This window comes from Carcharhinus amblyrhynchos, chromosome 11 (genome assembly GCF_965287045.1).
Source record: "Carcharhinus amblyrhynchos chromosome 11, sCarAmb.v2.hapA, whole genome shotgun sequence".
Taxonomy (NCBI): Eukaryota; Metazoa; Chordata; class Chondrichthyes; order Carcharhiniformes; family Carcharhinidae; genus Carcharhinus; species Carcharhinus amblyrhynchos.
In genome coordinates, this window is record NC_137334.1 from 59,421,771 (window position 1) to 59,446,422 (window position 24,652).

The 24,652-nt window shown below is 40.2% G+C and overlaps 1 protein-coding gene across 3 annotated transcripts in view; it reads left to right on the forward strand.

The window, feature by feature from the left end:
• The window catches only part of ttc21b (tetratricopeptide repeat domain 21B), a 68,356-nt gene that overhangs the window by 15,188 nt on the left and 28,516 nt on the right, over nucleotides 1–24,652 (forward strand). For 2 of the 3 annotated variants that reach the window (XM_080199183.1, XM_080199184.1), the window contains exons 6-12: nucleotides 1,334–1,491; nucleotides 3,673–3,757; nucleotides 4,360–4,458; nucleotides 7,954–8,146; nucleotides 10,874–10,971; nucleotides 20,466–20,666; nucleotides 23,134–23,263. In XM_080199183.1, coding sequence (XP_080055309.1) covers nucleotides 1,334–1,491; nucleotides 3,673–3,757; nucleotides 4,360–4,458; nucleotides 7,954–8,146; nucleotides 10,874–10,971; nucleotides 20,466–20,666; nucleotides 23,134–23,263 — 964 coding nt within the window. The remainder of the gene's footprint in view (nucleotides 1–1,333; nucleotides 1,492–3,672; nucleotides 3,758–4,359; nucleotides 4,459–7,953; nucleotides 8,147–10,873; nucleotides 10,972–20,465; nucleotides 20,667–23,133; nucleotides 23,264–24,652) is intronic. The other variant, XM_080199185.1, reaches the window with a different exon arrangement.

Consider the following 24,652-nt stretch of genomic DNA (forward strand, 5'->3'; position numbering starts at 1 on the left):
CACAGTGCCAGGAACCCGGGTTCAATTCCTGGCTTGGGTCACTGTCTTTGTGGAGTTTGCATGTTCTCCCCGTGTCTGCATGGGTTTCCTCCGGGTGCTCCAGTTTCCTCCCACATTCTGAAAGAAAGATAAATAAATAAACTTCGTAAATAAAGTTTAACAGTAGGAGGCCATATATCAACCAATATGCATTTTCTGTCCTTGAAATGAACCGATTCAGTTGCAGCAGTTTTTAGTCTTCTGAGTAACTGAGTTTTATGTGACATTTATGCAGATGGAATTACAAACTCAAAGATTTCTTTTTGCTGGTATGTGTAATAAAATCATAAACCTGTTGTTTATAAATGCATTTACAACTTCACCATATTTCAGCAGAAATTTTCAACCAATATTATACTGGAGGATTTGATGAAATAAGTTCTTCACTTTGGTGATCTTATCCTTCCAAAATAATAACATGATTAGTTTACGTAGATATTGGGTGGAATTTTCCCGACAATGACTGAGTGTCATTTCGGGTGAGAAGACTAGTGTGATTAAATTTTCCTATACTCTGTCATTTTTTGGCAGAGGGTGAGTTTCGCACTGGTTGAGAGAGGGGCCTAAACACAGAGATTAGCTGCCATTTTTAAAGAACGCCTCATCTCAAATTGAATTTGAGGGTTCCTCTCCCTCCCTCCACAGAAATTGGGGACCCTCCACCTTTCCCTCATTGGAGGGCTGTTTCCCCATGCTCCCACCCCAAGAAGGTATTGGGACATTGGGCTCTCCCTCCCCCGCATGACCACCCCCACCTCATCACCCATCTTAATGGTTCCCCTCCTTCATGTTCCCCTTCATGATCACCCAGCCCCCTCAGGCACTGCCTGTAGTATCCTGGCAGTGCCAGCATGCCAGTGCGCAATGCCAGGCTGGCGCTGCCAGATAGGCAATGCCCAACCATGAACTCAACTACCGGGGATTTCAATGGCCACCAAGCCCCCTAGGCATGGCCATCACGCTTGGTTTCCGTTTATGGAGACCAGTAGTGATTCTTGCCGGCTTGGAAAATCATAGGAGCAGGGAAGACCCGGCCTCGAACGGACTCAGCACATTTAAATGCTCATTTAAATATGCTGTGGGAACCAGATTATGTCTAGTGACGGTGGGTGGGAAGATACCAATGAGGTTTAGCGACAACACAGAATGCGCTAAACCACTCGCCCACGATTCTACAGCCCTACTCGGCTCTAAAGTTTTCTCTGCCGGGCGTGACGTGGCCGGAAAATTGCGGCCATTGTATTTGCTCAAATTCCCATTTTAGTTCCAGCATGTTCTTTCTTCTTTATAATAGGCACAATATCTTGAGATGCGTCAGAACTACTCTGGAGCTTTGGAAATGGTAAACCAGATAATAGTTCATTTTCCTGGCTTCCTGCCAGCTTTTGTGAAGAAGATAGAGCTCCAACTAGCCCTGCAGGATTGGGAACAGACAATTGAGACAGTACACAGGTAAAGAAGCCAACTTCATACGAAAGTAACCTTTTAAAATCTTGTCTGTGAGTGAATGATTATGATGTGGGTATGCCAGCGTTGGACTGGCGTAAACACAGTAAAAAGTCTGACAACACCAGGTTTTAGTCCAACCTATTTATTTGATAATATAATATACTCACCTGACGAAGAGGCAGTCCCCTCGAAAGCTTGTGAGTATATTATCAAATAAATAGGTTGGACTAAAACCTGGTGTTGTCAGACTTTTAACAGTGAATGATTATGTCAGACCAGAACATTGTATTGGAATGGCATGTTGCACAGCCTACTTACAGTAAAGATGAAATTTCAATCTGCACCTACATTACAGTAAATAAGTTCAAGGCAGTATCTATGGAGTATGATCACAGTAGTTCCACGCATGTATCTCGTACGTTTTTAAAGAAGCTTATAAGAAAATTGCTGTTTTCTAACATTAAAAATACAAGTTAACGTAGTGTCCAGAAAGATCATTGGATGAATTCACAGAGGGTTGAAGTGATAATACACCTGGTTAAAGTTCAGATGAATTTCTGGAAAGATGATCATGAAATGGGTGGCATAGCACCACTTAATGTGCTCTGGAATCGAATCAAATTGTACATTGCTCCAGATATATACTTGCATTAACTATGCACACACAAATGATTGCATAGAGGAAAAAAACGACTGTATCACTGCACCCATAGTTACTAAGGTAAGCAGAATCATGAAATTATAAAATAAATCTACCATTATAGTAGCGTTTCCATTTTTGACTGCCAGCTTTCATTTTCAAGCAAATGTCCTGTTGGTTATCTCTCCTCACTCATTAATTCATGGATTATTACTCCTCAGCGTTGAATGGCACTCAGAGGAAGCAGAGGGAAGGAAGCAAGGAAACAGATTGTACTTTGATTGGGGAGCTTCAATTTTTATCACGTGTGGCTCCCCATCACAATCTGCAACTTTATGGCCTAGCCATCTTTTATTACAACATTGGGCTACCTGAATGCTAAATACAAAAGATAGCAGATTATAGACCACAATGAACAGATCAACCCTGCAGTCTTACCATACCCAGTTGAAATCAGTGATTGGCAACTAACAAGGCAAAGGAACCGTGCACCCACAATTGTAGTAGAACCCAAAACATGAGCAAAAGAGATAGGTCCGAAGTATTTTCAAACATATTCAGCTCAAAAATGTTAAGAGCGCCCCCTCACTTAGCCAACCCTGTGCTCCCTACCATTATAAATATCAGTGCCCAGCTAGTCTGGCTTATTTTCATGTGATATAAGAAATGGCTGAGTGCATTGGATGCATCTTGACCCTGCCAACATCCTGATTGTAGTGCTGTGTACAGGAGCTAGCAGCCTCTCCACTCAAGCTATTCTAGTGGCAACTGTGTTACAGTGTAGAAAATTGGCAACAATTTGACTACTCAATATTCAGGAAATTGATGGATGATGCTACCAACATCAGACAACACTACCTCCTTAATAATCCGCTCACTGACACTATGACCATTCAGCTCCAGGTGACATCACAGCCTTAATTCAAACACAATTGCTGAAAATCAGAGGAGAGGTGAGAGTTGTTGCCTTTATGAAGACAGCATTTACTTGAGAAAGATACCAAGGAGCTCCAGCAAAACTGAAATGAATGGGAATCTCTTAAGTTTAAGAACCCTTAGGGGTGGAATCCAACTCAGATGAGGGTAGATACTCATGGAGGTCTTGCTGTTGATTTTGCATTGTTCTTCACCATTGTGCAGTATACACCCCATGCCAACCAAAAAAACAAAAATAATTGGAAAACACAATATTGTTGCCCTCCCATTTGCACTTTGTTTTATTGATAGAACGGGTATGCATGTTGTGAATTTAACTTATTTATCTGATAAAGATATTTTCAACATGTTTCTTTTTTCACTGTTACAAGGAAATACAAGTTAGCTTGTCTTAACATTATGTTAAATGTTTTGTGCAATACAATTCCTTAAATTCTGAGACAAATTAAAAATATATATATTTTCCAAAAACAAAATTCAGTACCATTGAAGTTTCTCATTAAATAGAATGTATTTAATTTATCTGGTATAATTTAGAGATTAAGATCCCATTCATTTGCATGTAATTTAGTACAATAATTTAACATTTATTCTAAAATCTATCGCAGACTCCTACAGAAAGACAGTCATAATTTTGAAGGTTTAAGGATGCTGGCCCTCCATTCTTTATGCAGAGAGGGAAATATTAAGGAGGTAAGGAAAAAGTTATAATGGAGCACTAATTAACAAGTGATCTATTACTTCTAATGTCAGCCCTCACCATACTCAACCTCTAGTCAGTAGTGGTAAAGTTTTCTTAAATTTGTTTATGGGTATTACTTGTAACAATGTTCTAAGCCCAATGTTCTCATACTTCTGCCTCCTTCAACAAATAGTTCAGGAGATACTAAGATCTGTGTCATATAAAATCACGTGCTAGTTTGTAATATTGTTCTTGTACTGTATCGGAATTAAAACCTTCTGTAGAAATTTCTGAACTCTTAAATTGTAGATGTGCTAGATACTCTGTCTGGAGTAAGGATTATCAAGTTGCTTGATGTGCCCCTTCAACTCAAAATTAAAATTTACAACAGTTTCAAGATAACTATCCATGATATCTGTATTAAGGACCTATAAAAATCAGAATTTAAACGTGTACTGTTGTCTTTTTTGTAAGGAGAGCAGAGGTAATTAAAGCAACGTTTAACAAATATATTTAAGTTTCGCAACTAATAATACATAGGTAATGATTTGTTAAGATGTACCATTCAAAGTCTGCAAAGTGGAATCCATATTAGTTTTCGACATCTTTCTAGGCCGGCACTAGACTTGGTGATCTGATCAGTGTACTGGACCGTTTTGAGCCACATAATCCTGATCTCTTTTATAAAATGGCATTGGCCTTCAGTAGGATGGTAAGTTTGTTAAAATAATTTGAAACAAAAATATTTTTCCCAGCAGCTTAGGCAAGTTGATTCAGTGAGTAACGGAGTTGTAAAAATTATATAGTGTCCAAATATGATACTAATTTATGCTGAATCGGTTAATCACTGTCAAAGTGGAAGTAAGAGTCCATCAACGCTTCTCCGGAACCTTGAGTTAGAGAATGGGATGTTGGGCAATGTTCTTACTTCTCACCAATATCCACAAGCTCTCTGAATGTTGAAAAGTTCAGGCTTCACTATAATTCCCTACATGAGTAGATTGCTTGGTTATAATGTTGACAAAAATATTGGCCCCTTCAGGGTATCTTCCAGGGTGAGTGTGAAACAAAATAGAACAAGTGTTTAATTCTTTTACAAAAAGGAGCTGATGTTTTATTAATTTTCATCTCTTTATTCTATCCATTCATCACCTTTTTAAATGTATTTGCTAATTATGTTTCCAATGTCTTTCTTGATTATTCACTGTTGCATTATGGCCAGAATTCTCCAACCTCACTTGTGGCTGGGATTCTCCAGTCCCACTGCAGTGAATTGAGTTTTGGCTGAGCACCAAATTCTCCATTTTCGTTGGCAGCTGTGGCAAGACAAATGTGATTCATTATACGTATTACAAAAACACCACGGATGCTGAAATTTTGAACATAAAACCTGACTTAATATGAAATAACAAATTCTATAAATGTGTCAGGCAGTACCTATGGAGAGAGAAAGAGTGTTAATGTTTCATGTTGCTGATCTTCTGAGATTGGTTATAATGACTGAGGGGAACAGAGAAATTAAGATAGCCAATGTCACACTGGCAGTTCTCAATGAATAGATTTAGGGAGGGTAGAAGTGCAAATGGAACGGTCCACATGGAAAGGTGAATTCTGAAGGAAAAAGGGTGGGTCTTTTGACCATGGGAGTGGGACCAGAGGCAAAGACACCAGGAAAGAGTGCTAAGTATTATGCTGAGATCTAAATTTATTGAAGCAGTGTGGTTATGAACTGATTGTTCAACATCAGAGGGGATTGTGAACAAGCAGCAAGGAGTGAAATTGGAGGGAGGAATGAGGTTTGAGGAAAGTGAAGGGGAGGAAGGAACTGGAGGGGCATTGGTATCCACAAGTTGGTGAACTTTGTGATCCTTGACACCTGAAAGGAAGGAAAATGTTTTTTTGAAACACTAAATGAGGCAAAGGATGAAATTGAACTGCAGACCAAGGCCAGCTTTTAATGCTATTGAAGAGAGGTTCATCAACCTGAAATGTTAATTCTTTGCTCTTGCCTCAGATCATGCTATATCGGTTGAATATTTCCAGCATCTTTTAGAAGTATAGAGTGACATTAGCAGAATTACTATACATTTTGTGTGGCTTGTGTTACTGATTTCTGTTTGGTTACTGATAAAAAAATACATTGTGGGCTTTACTGAAAAGGGACAAGGGGGTAAATGGACTGAGTTTCCTGGACCCATTGGAGAAAATGCTGGAAAATCTCAGCAAGTCTGGCGGCATCTGTAAGGAGAGAAAAGAGCTGATGTATCGAGTCCAGGTGACCCTTTTTCGAAGCTAAAAGGCATAGAAAGTGGGAAACATTTATACGTAGGGTGAGCAAATGAAAGATGAGTCATAGCCACGAAAACAAGGGGAAAGGTTGTTAATGGCAATCTACAGAGAGAATAGAAAGTGTGAATGGCTAAATGGCGGAGAAGCTGAAATGAGAGGGTAAGCTGTGATAGATGAAGATGTGGGGGAGGGGGAAGGTGGGTGGAAGAGTGGTCAAATTGAGGCAAAAGAGGGAGAAAAGGCAAGGAAAGAGGGGATAAAATAGGGAGAAAGTGTTGGGGGGGGGAAGAAAAGTAAAAGGCAATAAAGAAATAAAAGGTAGAGAACAGTTAAAAATTAAATAAAGTGAAAACAAAGGGATTGAGGTGGGGTGGAGCTAATCATCTGAAGTTGTTGAATTCTGTGTTGAGACCGGAAGGCTGCAATGTGCCTAGCCAGAAGATGGGATGCTGTTCTTCCAGGTTGTGTTGAGCTTCACTGGAATTTTGCAGCAAGCCAAGGACAGACATGTAGGCATGGGAGCAGGATCGTGTGTTAAAATGGCAGGTGACAGGAAGATCAGAGTCCTGATTGTGCACAGACTGAAGGTGGTCCACCCGTTGAGTTTCCTGGGCATTTGGAAACCTGGCAACTGCAGCAAAATGAGGACAGCCTCAAACCGGTTTAAAGGAATAGGGAGGGACTCGGCTATGAAGAACTTGTAAATGGGAATAATTCGAATTTAGTACGATAGGCCACAGGAAGCTGGTGTGTATCCCCAAGGCCAAAGGTGATTGGCTAAAACTTGCTAAGACAGAATAGGGATAGTTTTAATTTAAACAAGTTGGAGCTAATGGGGCAGGGTGCGAGACCAGGAAAGAGGGCATTGAAATAATCACATTTAGAGGAGACAAAGATTGACTGACTTTTAGTAGCATTGAGATTGAAATGGAGCAGGTAATATTCAAATGGAATTGGGCAATCTTCATGATAGATGGAATGTGGGTATTAAAGCTTATTTTAGGATCAAACAGGAAGCAGATTTGAGTAAGGTCTAGTTGAGTCTGAATGCATGGTGGAAGGAATCGGCAGGACGGGAGCCAAAAACTACACTTTCGGTCTCAATTTTCAGTTTGACAAAGGGTCATCTGGATTCGAAACATCAGGTCTTTTCTCTCCTTACTGATGCTGCCAGCGTTTTGCCTTTTGGTTTTTGATTCCATCATCTGCAGTAATTTGCTTTCATTTTTCACACTTTTGGTCTTCCCAAAGTGAAGTTCAAGATGGAGCTCATTCATGATTTGAGGTGCAGAAAACAATTTGAAAGCTTGGAGATGTTTTATCTAAATAGCTGTTGAAGGTTTGAGTGTTTTCAGCATTTTTGTGACAATTGAATGCTATCTATCCAATTAACCTTGGACCTATCATTTATTATTTACTGTATGGGTAAAAGCATGTTGGCCCAGAAAATCCCATTGTGTGGGATCACACCAGCTAGTAATCTGCATTGATGACCATGTAGGAACATGAAGTCAGTGGGAAGTCATCTAAATGCAGGTGCCTAAGCTGTTATTGAAGCATTGCTGTATTACGTGCCCTGAATGGTTGCAAAATACATCCTTGATATTCATATTGTGTCCCTGCGCTAACCACTGCAAGACCAAGATCTTGGGAACTCTTAATTAAGAATTTCTGTCAGTTGTAAACTTCCTTGAAAACTTCCAGCACAAGCTGAAATCTAGCATATGCACTCCCATCAGATTTATGGTGGTGCCATTAGTACGCCAAAAGAGCTGGTGATATTCTGCCTCTTTGTGCTTCTTTTGCTTACATGCTTGCCAAAGTAAGTTTACCTTAGAGTGTAAGGAACTTCAGTAACTGAAATATTTTAGTTATAACTTGCTTTGGTGTAAATCATCACTCATGCGTGTTAATACAGTGCGGACGGAACCCGATTGTCCTTCAGCAGACCGATACCTTGGTTGAAAGGGCATTCAGCATATCTTCACGCAATGCAGAGTTTGCAAATGAACTTGGCTATCAGATGGTATTACAAGGAAAAGTAAAAGACGCTGTTAGATGGTACAAGACTGCAATGTCACTGGATGAATCTAGTGTCCCTGCATTAACTGGTATGACAATTTTAATTACATCCTTCAAGGAAATCCTTTGTCTGTTCCCTTTGTATAGTGAAAGATTGTTACTAACCTTGGCTGCTCTGATGTAATAATGGCTATGCAACTTGTTTCCCTCAGGCTCCAAGAATAGATTTCAAAATCCATGCCTTCCCAGTGATGGGGCTATAATTCTTCATTATTACCCCTATCTTTTTTTATAAAGTTAAATTTATTTATTTGTCACATGTAAGGCTTACATTAACACTGCAATGAAGTTACTGTGAAATTCCCTCACTCGCCACACTCCAGCGTCTGTTCAGGTCAATGCACCTAACCAGCACATCTTTCAAACCGTGGGAGGAAACCAGACACCCGGAGAAAACCCACGCAGATGGGGAGAACATGCAAACTCCACATGGACAGTGACCCAAGCCAGAAATCAAACCTGGGTCGCTGGAGCAGTGAGGCAGCAGTGCCAACCACTGTGCCACCATGCTGCCTAACCCAAGTTTCTAAGTTTCTTGCCAATAGTTTGCAGTGTAAATTTTATTCTTAGTTCTCGATGGCCTGTTTTCTTATTCCTTTTCCAGCCAAGTAACTTCTAATCCCCAAAGTTACTTTCATGATGAGGCTTACCCTGAAGATTCTGCCCTCTAGCCAAAGCTAGGCAAATCTTCCTGCACTTGTTTAACTTCTCGTGAGCATTTGAGTTTCCACCCACAGTCTGTATGGTTAAATGTAAAGTCTGGCTGCCTCTATCTCTCTGCCATCCTCTCAGATTGACTCAGATGTAGACAGATCTGCCTCTGTCAAATTTAGTGATATCTTAGAAATCCCTGTATGCCAATACCACAATGGCTTGTTATGGACTCTTTGCCTCTCAAAATCCATCTCTGTGGCAACGTGAATCACATAGGCCATATATCCAGATAAAAGTGCTAATTAGCTATTCTCTAAATGCTTCAACATCATTCTATCTTGGATAGACAGTGTAAAGTTTAACCATTGACAAAACTTCTCATTTGAAACACTTCCCTTTGGGAAAGCAACATTCTACCTAATATCAGTACAGGTGCCTCTGCCGTTGTCTGCAGATGTAAACATCTTGCATCTTCTTCCCAGTAAGATAACCTGCGCCACCCTTAACCTTCAATAATCAAGCTATCCAAGCTTGATGTTGGGTAGGATTCAGAGTAGGTCACGTGACCCCCCCTCCATTGTACCCTTAATTAAGGAGACGGTCCCAAAACATAACAATCTTATAAACCCATCTGTGCATTTGTAACAGCTCCTCCACTGCCACTTTCAAACAACATCACTGATGTTTCTGCCTCCCTGACTGATTCATTGCTCAAACACTAAGATCATACTTCACCTCAGTACATTGGCCCATGTACTCACGGCTGTGCAATTTTGCCAAATTCAACATTTATCATCTAAAGAAACATCGTAACTATTATCACAAACAAGGCAGGAAGGGTATAGACCATGAAGGTCAGCGGTGCAAGTCCCAGCGTCATTTAGGTAGACTTTCAAGACCAGCCAAGTATACAATCCTGAACTCGTAACTGGCTGCCAGCCATGTACCATAATTTCTTCCACTGCTAAGTGACCCTGACATCTTGGGTCATCCCTATGAGCCACATCCACAACCTCCTTTAACTATCTCTAGTCTTTAGCCCTCCTTCAGTAGCTATCAGGACTTGAACTATTGCCAGGCTTTTTTTTCTCCGTCTTAAACCACTGCTGATTACATCTAAAAATCTAATCACTTCAAAAACCACAAGTTTTCAATTAAGCCCCACATCTTGTTTACCATGCTAATGAACTACTGCAAGCATTCAAGTTATCTGGTTTCTAATTATTGGCCGAAGCGTCCACATTGATCTCAGGCACATTTTGACAACTGCCCAGAACACAACCTCTCTCCCCAATTCCTGTTGAACTTCCAATTGTGCTGTGCGCTTTTCCACTTCCCCGACCCATTATTATTATGACCACATCACTAGTGCCCAAAATGGAATTTATATAACCAGTGATTACTCCCACAGGGACTTATGAAGGCTTTTTCCCCCCAATCTTCACTAGATACAAGTGAGGGATCAGAGGACTGGAGGTCTGCGCATGTCATACCATTATTTAAAAAGGATGCAAGGAATAGGTCAGAAAACTATAGACTCCTGGAAGCTGTCCATTCAGGAAAACAGAAAACTAAACCAGCTGAGAAGAAGACCCAGAGAAAGGAAAGGCTGAGAATCCAACATATTCTCAGCTCGCTGCTTTCATCTACAGTTGTGGTAGAGACAGCTATGTCACCATGGAGCAACAGACCCATGTATTTAACACAGAGTTGACCACCAATATGTCAGATTTAAGGCAGTTAGGATAATTACTCCACAAATTACAAACCATTTAGTATGGCTTGATCAGCACCATCTTCACCCTTCCAAAGTACCTTATATCCGAAAGCTTTTTGTTCTTCATTATTTCAGCCTTCTAAACATTTCTGTTTTCGTCTTTACCTCCTTCTTAGAATGTGCTGTTTACAGTTTGTCTGTAAAGTGTCTTGAGGCATTCTGTATTTGTGGAATAATATCGAGTGTAAATTACTGTTGTTGATTTTAATGCAAATATATTGAGAAGATTGCCCAAAATGTTTTGTTCAATAGATATATAGTATAAATATGTAGAAATTTTTTTTATGAATGGTATATTAAGTTTGGATGTCTTTTGTAACTTAAGGTATTATAAGATGCCAACTAATTGAAGGACAACTAGAAGATGCAGAGCAACAATTGGAATTCCTGAATGAAATCCAACAATCTATTGGAAAATCTGGGGTAATTATTTCTTTGTTCTTGCCATTAATTTCAATTGTACTTAACCTCTTAAATCTAACCAATCCTTCATTCTTCTACCCTGCTTGTCATTTCATCGATGTGCATCAGACACATGACACCATAAATGTGGATGTACAGTAAGTTAACCAGTCAAAAGCTCTACTGTCCTGATCGAACTGACTTGCTTATTCAGGGTGGACAAATTATCACAACTTGCCAGCTGAAGGCCACCTTACCTGCATGTGCGGTTAAAACAGTGGGTTCAAATCTCTCATGCTACAAAAAACTGTGATCGATGACACAAATTCCTGAAACCTAGATCTGTTGATTTAACTGCATATACAGATCAAAATTAATTAGTGGCAAATTCCCACCACAAAACAGCTGCAATTGCCTTTGCTTCAGGTGGAGTATCTCTTAAAGGATATTTACAAACAAAGAAGAACAAAGAACAACCCAGCACGGGAAACAGGCCCTTCGGCCCAACGAGCCCGCGCCGCCATTTCAACAAAGCATTTTCCTACACTTACCCTGCCCCGTGTGTATGTGAATGGTACCCCTAATGTCGCCAGATCCAGGGGAGAATAGTGTAGGGTCAATTTGGTACACCAGTCAGCCTAAGAGCACATCTTTGGGGTGTGGGAGGAAACCGGAGCACCCGGAGGAAACCCACGCAACCACAGGGAGAATGTACAAACTCCCACAGACACAGGCCCAAATCCATGTATCTGCACAGCTAGCAGTGATAGTGACTGAGCTGTTGTGGTGCCCGTGTGCTGGCCCAGGATTAAGCACACACAACAACACAAAGTACTAGGCCACTCTCAAAACCTCCAAGAGCAGCCCACGCACGACCCACCGTGTGCATGCCCCTCGTTTGACAACAAGGTGGACCGACACCTGTGGATTAAAAGAGACAAAACATTAACATGTAATATTACATTTCCAGTGTCGTCCTGAGGCTCTGACCCTTTTTAATACCGTCTTCTATAACCCTCCATCCCTGTTTCACTCATGTGTCTATCTAAGTAAACTTTAAACAAGTCCAACGTGCCTGCCCCCACCACCTTGGTAGCGCATTCCATACCCCCACGACCCTCTGCGTGAAAAACCTTCCTCTAGTATCCAAATTATACTTCTCCCCCCTCACCCTTAGATCGTGACCTCTCGTAATAGTTGTCCCCAATCTAGGGAAAAGCCTGCCACTGTTGACTCTATCTATTCCCTTCATTATTTTTATACACCTCTATCAGATCCCCACTTGATCCCCACTTAATCTCCATCTTTCTAAGGAGAAGAGCGCCAGTTTTTCCAATCTTTCCTCGTAACTCAGTCCTTCCATACCAGGCAGCATCCTGGTAAACCTCCTCTGCACTGTCTCCAGGGTCTCCACGTCCTTCCGGTAATAAGGTGACCAGAACTGGACGCAGTACTCCAAATGCGGTCTAACCAACGTTCTGTACAACTGAAGCATTAGACGACAGCTCTTATACTCTATACCCCTTCCTATAAAGGCTAGCATTCCATAAGCTTTCTTCACAACCTTCTCTACCTGTGTTGACACCTTCAGAGACCTGTGCACCTGCACTCCCAGGTCCCTCTATTTCTATACTCTTAATCAGTCTACCTTTTATCATGTAACTCCTCCCTGCATTATTCCTTCCAAAATGCATCACCTCGCATTTGTCAGGATTACATTCCATCTGCCATCTATCTGCCCAGTATACCAACCTATCTATATCTTGCTGTGTCACCTGACAATCCGCCTCAGTATCTGCCAAACCTGCCTTCTTGGTGTCATCTGCAAACTTGCTGATCACACCACGTACACCCTCTTCCAAGTCGTTTATTTATATTTCAAAGAGGAGAGGTCCCAGTACTGAGCCCTGCGGCACACCACTGGTGACTGACGTCCAGCCAGAAAAGGACCCTTCCACTACTACTCTCTGTGTCCTGTTGCCCAGCCAGTTTTCGATCCACCTAGCTACCTGTCCTTGTATCATCCCATGTGCCTTAACCTTTTCTACCAGCCTACCATGGGGGACTTTGTCAAACGCCTTACTGAAATCCATATAGATGACATCAACGGCTCGTCCGTCGTCAACCATTTTTGTCACCTCCTCAAAAAATTCTACAGATTCGTAAGGCAAGACCTCCCCTGAACAAAGCCATGTTGCGTATCGCTAATGAGATCGCAACACTCCAAATGCTCATACATCCTATCCCTAAGAATTTTTTCCAACAATTTTCTTACCACCGATGTCAAACTCACTGGTCTATAATTACCAGGGTTATCCCTACTGCCCTTTTTAAACAGCGGTACCACATTAGCTACCCTCCAGTCCTCTGGGACCCCAGCTGTGTCCAAAAAAGAGACAAAGATTTGCGTCAGAGGCCCAACAATTTCATCTCTCACCTCCCTAAGGAGCCTGGGATAAATACCATCAGGCCCTGGAGCTTTATCCGTTTTTATGCTGCCTAAAAACCCTAGCACTTCCTCCCTCGTAATAGATATTTCCTTCAAATGATCTACAGCTCCCTCCAAGACATTCGTGAATACCGACGCAAAGTATTCATTCAGGATCTCCTCCATTCCCTCAGACTCGATGCATAGCTCCCCTCCTTTGTCCCGAAGAGGACCAATTTTCCCTCTAACCACTCCCTTGTTCCTAATATAAGAATAAAATGCCTTTGGATTTTCCTTAATCCTATCAGCCAAAGCCATTTCATGCCCCCTTTTCGCCCTTCTAACTCCCCTTTTTAGCTCCCTCCTACTCTCTCTATATCCCTCCAGTGCTCTCTCCGTTCCCAGTTGTTTCGACCTGACATATGCCTCTCTCTTCTTCCTGACCAAGTCTTCAATACCCCCTGTAATCCACAGCTCTCTAATCCTGCCTTTCCCATCCTTCCTCTTTGCCGGCACATGCCTTTCCTGCAACATTATCAGTTTGAAAGCCTGCCACTTACCAACCATGGATTTGCCCGCCAACAACCCCTCCCAATCAGTGTCCTTCAGCTCCCTCCTAATCCGGCTATAGCTCGCCTTCCCGCAGTTCAGCACTCTCCCCTTCGGATGGCACTCATCCCTTTCCATTTTTATCCTAAAGTAGACAGACTTGTGGTCACTGTTAGCCACATGTTCGCCTACCGCAATCTCAACCACCTGCCCCGGCTCATTACCCAACACTAAATCCAGTATAGCCCCCTCCCTAGTCGGGCTAGTTACGTACTGCTCTAAGGACCCTTCCAACACACATTTTACAAACTCCTCCCCATCCGTACCTCCAGCTCTAGGCACCTTCCAATCCACTCCAGGAAGATTAAAGTCACCCACTACAACCACCTTATTCTTTCTGCACCTATCTAAAATGCCTCTGCAAATACCTTCCTCCACTGACCTTGGGCTGTTGGGTGGCCTATAGTATACCCCTAGCATCGTAATCTCTCCCTCTTTATTCCTCAACTCCACCCACAGCGACTCGATCCCTAACTCCTCCATATTATCTTCTCTCTGCACTGCTGTGATGTGCTCCTTTACTAACAACGCCACCCCACCACCTCTCTTCAACCCTCCTCTGTCACATCTAAAACACTTATTCTTGAAGAAACTCTGCAATTTTTATGCAATAAGTTATAAGCAAAGCTACTCCTGCATTTCTGTATTCAGCTGGAGCTAAAGCAAATAACAACACTGTACAACACATCTGCAAATTTCTGTATTTGCTGTTGGCTGAAATTTTTGCTGAAAATTGCATTAAAGACATCCAAAAGCATTTCATAATGACAAATAAGTGTTTGGAGAGGTGACCAAAGACACCACTATTAGAGATTGGTTTTATGGAAGCCTTTGAAGATGAGGAAAGAGTTTGCATATTTGAAGAACTGATGGAGGCAGATCAGATTAGGACCAAGAAAAGTAGACCAGTAAGAATGGAGATATATGAAAGAGGTCAGAGCCAGAGTAACAGTGAATTGGAGGAAGTAAAAATGCTCGAACGGTGACTAATAAAGTGCATTAACGACAGTAGGGCCAGAATAATTACAAAAAAAACTCATATTTCACCACGTGTGAAAGCAGTTGCAAGTGATTATGAAAACCATTCACCTTTTGGCATTTAATTTGGAAGATTAACGATATCTGCCTCCAAAACAACACATAACCTATTGAAATGGCAATCATTTCAGGGTTGTTGAAAATTCACACTAGGAAAAAAGGAAGAACTTGCATTTTTTGTACTATGTATAATGCTTCTCTGAAAACTCTCAGATTTCATATACAGTGAATTATTTTGAAGCAAGTCACTTTATTATGGTATGAAATTATTATTTAATGTTACGGTTAAATATTTAAGATGTAGTTCCACGAATGAATAGTAAGCCACTTGGATTTTTAGAGAATGAATAAAATACTTTCAGCTTCTAAATGTCTAGTAGCTGCCTTGCTGCTCAACTAAATTGTGTTGAATGTTTGCTTAAAAATGCTGATGGGTTAGATTGGCTTTAAGGCAATCATATAAATCCAGTATAAAAGCCACTCTGCAGGATTAATAAGTTATTGCAATCAGTGAAAGTGGTTTTCTCTTAAATTTTTGTAAGTTTTTTGCCAGTAATTTTTATTAAGCTGTCGTTGAATTAACATAACCATATCTGCTGCAATGTTCTCTTGTTAATAAAATAGAAATGTTGTGTTCTAAACTAAGCTCATTTCTACTGAGTTAGAGATGTTGCTGCAGTCAAAAATGTTCTTTCATATTCTTATATGGAAAATGAAAACAACCTTGACAGATCTAGGTCAAATTATATCTAGTACAATTATTACTAGAACGAAAGGGCAAAATCTTGTGGTGATGTTAGGGATCTCAGTTACTGGCTGAAAAGCCGATGAAATCCTTGGAACGACTCTTTTCTGGAAGGTCTGTTGCATCTTGTGTCACTCAGTGGTGGGTCTCCCTCAAGATCAGTGACCCTGGGGCTGGAAATGCCACCCTCAAGAGCTGCTGTCCAATCAGAGGCTGGCTGCTATTCTGTAACCAGCAGTGTCACCAAGGACGCTGGTGATGGTACTATATCCACCCACGGGCACAGGTGAGTGGTGGCAAATGGGGAGTCATAGGGTGGGAGGTTGGCAGCAAGAGCAGGGTGGTGGTCTTCAGCAGTTTCCCCTGCCTTCCCTTTCTAGTACTGGGTGCCTCAGTCAGACATTGATTGCCTTTGAATGAGAGAAACACCCCTGGAAGCCTACAAGCTAACACCCTAAGGTTTGGTTGTTATGCTCTCCACATGACCAGCACCGCGCTCACCACTGTGTTAATATATTAAATGGTCATCAAGGGCCACAAACAGTGGTGGGGTGTGAATGCTGCCCATGAGCCTTCCACCATAGGCACTGGACATTGCAAAACACATATAGCAATGAAATATTTTTGAATTGTTGTCACTACTATAATGTAGCAAACATGGCCACCAGTTTCAAAGTCCCACAGAAAGCAATGTGATAATGACCAGATAAAATGTTTTTGTAATGTTGATTGAGGGATAAATATTGGTCAGTTCTTCTTTCAAATAAAGAAATGGGATCTTTTGCATCAACCTAAGAGGACAGAAGGGTCCTCACTTCAACTCATTATCAAAAGGATAATGCCGCCTTCAATTTCAGTTGTTTCCACTTGCAATTGTAATTTGGTGAATCGATTATAGTTAGGTAACAGATTCACATTTTCTGTGGTGCATGGAGGGTGCGTGGGGACTTTAAACCACAAATTTGCTGGTTTAACTGCAAATGCTGACAGCAAGGTGCTTTACAACAATGAGCCTGCCTTGACTGAAACAAAAATCAATCACTTAAATCTAAGGATCATTGCAGCCTCCCAGTAGGATTAGTAGGTGGTTCCTGTCCACCTTTTGATTCAGTGTCTGAGACCTTGACTAGTGTTACTCAGAAGAATTAAAAATCAATCATGGTTTGAAAGCCAGGTTCCTCTTAAACTAAAACCATTGGTTTCTGAATAGTTTGATTTAAAAAAAGATAAATTAAAATCAGATAAAGTGAGGATAGAAGGGAAAGTTGAGATGAAAAGAAAAATAGGACAAGCTGCAGTAAAATGATTATTTTTAAATTAAATATGTATTTTGCATTATTTTTCATTATATTGGTTGATAGTGCAGAAATGCAGATACTCATGACATTTGTTTCAGTGTTCGCAGGAGAGTTGAAGATTTAAGAATGCAGATTGATAACACATTAGCATGAATAACAGATTAATTCATTAACAGGAAGTAGAGAGTAGAGATAAATGGGTCTTTTTTGGGTTGGCAAGCTGGGACTAGTGGAATGCCATAGGGATCAGTGCAGGCGTCTCAACTATTTATAGTCTGCATTAGTGATTTAGATGAAGGGACTGAATGTATGGTAGCTAAATTTGCCAATGGCACCAAGATAGGTAGGAAAGTAAATTAACAAGAAGAGGTAGGGAGTCTGTAAAGGATTATAGGCAGGTCAAGTGAGTGAGCAAAAAATTGGCAGATGGCGTTTAATGTGGGAAAAAGTGAATTTGTCCATTTTGGCAGGGAGACTGAGGTACAGTTTGGATCATTCCCATGTTAGACTAGAGGGGTGATTCTGTAGTTAGTCTCCCACCATTTTCTTGTTGCCGTTCAGTAGGGAGCATGCAGTACAGCTGTCATGTTATTTCTTGTAATTTTGAGCAGGTGCAGGATAGTTCCTTTGCCATATGCAGACATAAGGACATGAATATCAGGAGCATCAGTAGCCATTTGGCCTGTCAAGCCTGCTCCACTATTCCATCAAATCATGGTTAATCTACCTCATCTACATCTTTGCCATCATTATTCCCAAACCCCTTAATTCCCTTAATATTCCAAAGATCTGTCTCTGTCTTGAATGTACCCAGTGACTGAGCATTCACATTCCTTTGGGGTTTTGAGTGAAAAAAATTTCTCTAATCACAGTTCTAAATGGTTGACCCCTTATTCTGATTCTATGACCTCTAATTCTAAATTCCTCAGCCAGGAAAAAACATCCTCCTTTATCCTTAAGCATTTTCTGTTTCAATTAGATCACCTGTCATTTTTCTAAATTATAGGAAATAGAGCCCTAGTCTACTCATTCTCTCCCCATAAGACAATCCCCTCATCCCAAAAATGAGCCTGGTGAACCTTTATTGTACCCGCTCCAAGGCAGGGGTATCTGTCCTCAGTAAGAGACCAAAACTGTTCACAGTACCCCAGGTGTAGTCTCGCCAAGATCTTGTACAATTGCAGTAAGACTTCTTTGCTCTCATAATCCAATCACTGAAATAAAGGCAAAACTACTATTGACTTTCCTAATTGCCTGCTGTACCTTCACGTTAATGTTCATGTACGAGGACACCCAGGTAATTCTGAACATCTAAATTACCAATCTGTCACCATTTAATAAATAGTCTGCTTTTTATTTTCTTTCCATTGAGGGGAACTTCACACATTACTATGTTGTATTCCATTTGCCATGTTTTAGGCCAATCACTTAACCTGAGTAAATAAAAACAAGAAATGCTGGAAAATACTCAGCAGGTCTGGCAACATCTGTGGTAAGAGAAACAGGATTAACATTTTGAGTCTGTATGAATTCTTCAGAGCTAAAGAGATTTAGAAAAGCGAGGGGTTTTATGCTGTTGAAAAGAGGGAATGGAGCAAAATGGAAGTTCAGGGATAAGTGAGAGCTCAGCAAAGTTTGTGACAAAGATGTCACCAAAAAAAGGGAGTGATACTGATATTGTTAAAAACCAAGGAAGGTATTAATAGCGGCATAAAGAACAGATAGCAGAATGTGTTGTTAGCAAAACAAGGGTCAGTATTTTCTGAAAACAAAACATGAGAACAAGTTATAGGCAGGCCTTTGGGGCCAGGGAAAGGTGGGGGGAGAAACAAAATGGAGGACAGAGTTCATGGTCTGATGGTGTTGAATTCAATGATAAGTTCAGAAGGCTGTAAAGTGCCTAATTGTAAGATAAAGTGCTGCTTCTCTAGTTTATGTTCAGCTTCATTGGAACATTCTAGCATTGTCATATATCCTTTTGCAGCCTCTTTACATCCTCCTCACAGCTTATTTTTCACCTAACTTGATATCATCAGCAAATTTGGTTATATAATTCTTGATCCCCTCATCTAAGTCATCAGTATAAATTATAAATAACTGAAGCCCAAGCATTGGTCCTTGAGGTATCCTGGTAGTTGTTGAGCCTGCCAACCCAAAACGATGTATAAATTCCCACTTGCTGTTCTCCATTAACCAATCTTACAAGCTCTCATTACGTACAATAACCTCTTGTATTGCATCTTATCAAATGCTTTTTCAAAAACCTAAATCTGCTGCATCCACAGCTTACCCCTTCTCCACTTTCCTATTTACAACTTCAAAAATCTCTTTGCAAACATGATTTTTCTTTTATAAATCCATGTTAACTCTGCCTAATCATATTATGATTCTCCAATTGTTGTTTTTCCGTGTTTCTAATATTAGATTCTATCATTTTTCCTGTTACCCGTATTAGACTAACCAACCTATAGTTCCCTGTCTTCTTTCTCCTTCATTAGTTTAGTTTATGTTTGCTAACCTGGGGAATGTTCTAGGATCTATGAAATTCTGGACTATCAAAACCAGTGTATCCACTGTTTCTATAGCTACCATTTTTAAAAACCTGGGGTATAGAGATTGATCAATCTGAATTTCCATTAATTTCTCCATTGCTATTTCTTTGCCAATAATATCAGTAAGTTTCTCAGTAAACAGCCTCAATTTTTCACCCTACAAATAGATGTTTTACTTACTGATACTGAGTGCAAGGGATCAAGCAGACAATATGGGCCATGTTGTGACCTCACATGGTGAATGACAAAGATGGTGATCACCTACATCTATGCTAGTGGTGTGATTTTATGTTCGGCGTGTAAGTCCTGTTTCTTGGAGGCCTCAAATGTTGATTTATTTATATGCTGACATCTACAGTATCTCTGCTGGTAGGTTCTAGTAAATGTGCAGCCTGGCCTTCCCTTAATGGTCCTTCTCTTTCTTGATAAAACTGCAAGGGAAAATCCATTGTTAGGCTTTCACAACTACTGTAGGGTAGGTGTGGGAAGAGATTACACAACAATAATTGGCGCAAAGGAACTCTTCAAATTAACTTTACTTTGCTCAGTCTTGCTTAGATAACTCCACATGAAGTGCACACAAAGACAGGAAATGTGTGCTAGCTAAATTATGACATCATTTTCAAATTAAGCAGCTGCACCCATTGTAGTCCCAGTGGAAACATATGTGATGTGTTGAAATGTGTACAAATCATGCATGCTGAATCTCCACCATTTTTAAATCAGTAACATCCACTTTGAATCTGAAATTTAAGTATTATTAAACTGACTACCTCATGTCTATGAAGAAAAGATCGTTCAAACAGAAAAAGAAAATTAAATCACTTTTAACATCTTTTTTGCAGGAACTGTCTTTCTTGCGTGCAGTTTTGGCAGTAAAGAAACATAAGGCGCAGGATGAAGTAATTCATTTGCTAAATGACGCTGTTGACACTCATTTCTCCACATTGCAAGGCCTACCCCTGGGAGTTCACTACTATGAGAAATTAAACCCTGACTTTCTATTAGAAATTATTCGTGAATATCTTGCCTTCTGTCCCACACAGGTAAAAGTTCAATGTTAATGTTTACAGAAACATCCCAGAAACGTGAAAAATGTCTGTTTTGTAAGACTGCATTTTTGGATCTAAATGTTAAAAGCAGTAAGATTGCCAGTATAAGTTCTCTTTACCCATCCTGCTTTGTAATTTCATAAATGGTTAAATACTTAATGCCTTGGTGCAAATTTTGCAGTAATAATGACGGCAAAGCTGTTTGAAGCTGACAGCAACTTCGAGAATCTGTGCATATAAAGTTATAAATGGGCGTCTAGAATTTATTGTCAGTGATTGTAGGGGCTGTTGAATTCTCCCAGAGTGCAATCAAATAGGTTTGGTTTCATTGTAAAAATCCCTGAAAAAGTCACACCTTTTTGAATAAGGTGTAACTTGGTTTATAACTGCGCACTTGGTTCATAATTATTGCTGAAAACTCCTCTGACCCCCGGAAACATAAGAACATAAGAGTAGGAGTAGGCCATCTAGCCCTTCGAGCCTGCCCCGCCATTCAATAAGATCATGGCTGATCTGAAGTGGATCAGTTCCACTTTCCCACTTTCTCCCCATAACCCTTAATTCCCCTGTCTATCAAAACCCTATCTACCCGTGACTTAAATATATTTAGCGAGGTAGCCTCCACCACTTCAATGGGCAGAGAATTCCAGAGATTCACCACCCTTTGAGTGAAGGAGTTCCTCCTCAACTCTGATCTAAACTACTCCCCCCCCCCACCTTGAGGCTGTACCCTCTAGTCCTAAGGAGAAACTAATTTTCTCCTTGTGAAATGCCAATTTTTTCTATGGTGAAAAAAAATCTGAATTTTAAAAATGATTTTCATATAAAGGTAGTGTGCATTTCACTTTGGTAACATTAAGGATATCAGTGCATTTTACTTCCTGGTTACAGTCACTGTGCGAATACTTCAGTCTGATTGGCTGCTTACCCTGCTTGATGACATCTCTGTTGCTAGACATCTGGAGATCCCAGATTCAAACTGATATTGGCAGAAGGGAAATCCATGCCACAGAGATTACTAGACAGGTCAGCGGTAAGCACCAATGCTGAACTGCAGAGCACAAAATCTGAGCCAATATTATTTTTAGCTGATGAAAGCAGTGTTATTTAAGCTTGTTTTTGAAATAGTTCTTTATAATTGTTTGAATATTGACAAGAAACTAATGGAAATTTATTTTTTACGAAGAACAATGGCTGTTGGAAACTGATATGACTTTAAATTGTTGCCAACAAGTTGAAATGCAGTCTGTGTTGATAGGCAACTCTGCTAATGATTTATTCAGATTAGAAACAAAATGATTTTGATAAATAGGGGGAAGGTGATGGCTGTATCGTTCTATTGCTCAACTGTTAATCCAGAAACTCAGCTCATGTTCTGGGGATCTGAGGTTAAATTCTGCTACAACAGATTCAATGTTGAATTCAATAAAAAATACCTGGAATTAAGAATCCATTGATGACTATGAAACCATTGTTGATTGTCGGAAAAAACTCATCTGATTCACTCATGTCCTTCAAGGAAGGAAATCTACCATCCTTACCTGGTCTGGCCTACCTGTGACTCCAGAGTCACAGCAATGTGGTTGACTCTCAACTGTCCTCTGAAATAGCCTGGCAAAAAACTCAGTTCAAGGTCAATTAGAGATGGGCAATAAATGCTGGCCAGTCAGCAATGCCTATTTCCCATGAATGAATATGAAAAATGGAGTCAGAAAAAGGTAAAAGTCACCAAATGGTTTGAACTTTGAGTTAACTCAATGTTAGTGGGTAATTGAAGAACACTGGAATACATCCTTATCTGTCATATGCCATATTAACCTATGAAATTAAGTATAAAACACCATTCAAGGGAGAAACTACCATTCAGTCACTTTGTTTCAGTGGAATTACCACATTGTGCTATGATATTAAAATAGAAAGATGGATGTATAGTTTCTATTGCAGGTACACTAGAACAGAAGCTTTACTTATACAGATTTTGAAGCTTTTTTTTGCATTCCCTTGAAATTCAGTGTTTTTTTTACTTTTTTTATCTTGAGTCTTCAATCAGAACAAGTAATGCTAAAGTGCTGAATACCAACACAGTAAGGCTATGTATTTTGATTACTGCTAACAGCATCAAATATTAAATTCTAAACAAAACATGTAAACATGCGCTGAAGTAGTGCATCATGGGAATCCATTGGAATGTAATTCCCAAGCAAGTACTGAGTTTCAATAAAACAAAAGCAAAATATATGAATGTTGGAAATCTGAAATAAAAGCAGAAAATAATGGTACCATTCAACAGGTTAGGCAGCATCTGTAAAAAAGGTAGAAACTGCATGTTTTGAAAATTATTCAGAAATTTCAGTACTTAAGTGTTCCTGGTTTGCATTTCTGTACATTTTATGTGCGTTTTAGTGAGAAACATTGGACTTTACATGGTTTTTCTAGACATGACAATCTAATTTTCTTTCAGCCTGGAGCTCCTGGTCAGCCTTTGTCTCCATTACTGAAACATTGTGCTTCAGTGCTGGATACTGTTGTGAAAACGGTGCCAGGACTATTGGAAGCTGCCTTTCTAATGGCCAGAGTTAAATACTTAGCAGGTATTTATATTGTCATATTACTTAAAAATGTACAGGCTTTATTTATAATGCAACAGAATTTTTTTAGTTTTTTTGTGGGGGGAGACAAATTGGCTACTTTACTGCTCCGTGCGGCCTCTTCATTGTGAGATCAATAATGTTTTTCAAAATCATGAAATTACGCGGGTCTATATTTTTAAATCTATATAAATAACACTGGATCGACAGAATGGTGAGATATGAAGACATAGATATCTTGTTTGATATAAATATCTGCATATTTACAGCGTATTGAGAGTATTACTGTTCCTTGTAATTAAAAATTACCAGAGAAAAACATTCCACACAAAATGAAAGCATTTTGGCATTTAATGGCAAATTAATGATTAGTAAGTTTGCAGATGACACAAAGGTTGGTGGATTTGCAGATAGTGATGAGGACCATCAGAGGATATGGTAAGATATAGATCAGTTAGAGACTTGAGCGGAGAGATGGCAGATGGAGTTTAATCCGAACAAATGTGAGGTAATGCATTTTGGAAGGTCTAATGCAGATAGGAAATATACAGTAAATGGCAGAACCCTTAAGAATATTGATAGGCAAAGGGATCTGGGTGTACAGGTACACAGGTCACTGAAAGTGGCAATGCAAGTGGAGAAGGTAGTCAAGAAGCCATACGGCATGCTTGCCTTCATCGGCCATGGTATTGAGTTTAAAAATTGGCAAGTTATGCTGCAGCTTTATAGAACCTTAGTTAGGCCACACTTGGAATATAGTGTTCAATTCTGGTCATCACACTACCAGAAGGATGTTGAGGCTTTGGAGAGGGTACAGAAAAGATTTACCAGGATGTTGCCTGGTATGGAGGGCATTAGCTATGAGGAGAGGTTGGAGAAACTTGGTTTGTTCTCACTGGAGCGACGGAGGTTGAGGGGAGACCTGATAGAAGTCCACAAGATTATAAGAGGCATGGACAGAGTGGATAGTCAGAAGCTTTTTCCCAGGGTTGAAGAGTCAATTACTAGGGGTAAGGTTTAAAGGAGATGTACAAAGCTAATTTTTTTACACAGAGAGTAGTGGGTGCCGAGAACTCATTGCTGGGGGAATTAGTGGAAGCGGATATGGTAGTGACTTTTAAGGGGTGTCTTGACAAGTACATAAATAGAATGGAAATAGAGGGATATGGTCCCTGGAAGGGTAGGTGGATTTAGTTAAGTTGGGCAACATGGTCGGCGCAGGGTTGGAGGGCCGAAGGGCCTGTTACTGTGCTGTAATTTTCTTTGTTCTAAATGGGAGGTAGTCTTTCAGAAATAGTTGTGACGAAAGATAAATTTTAGTATTGCTGAAAGAAGGCATTTGTCAAAGTATTTTGTCTTAACTCATCAGGACAATTCACAAGAATACCAAAT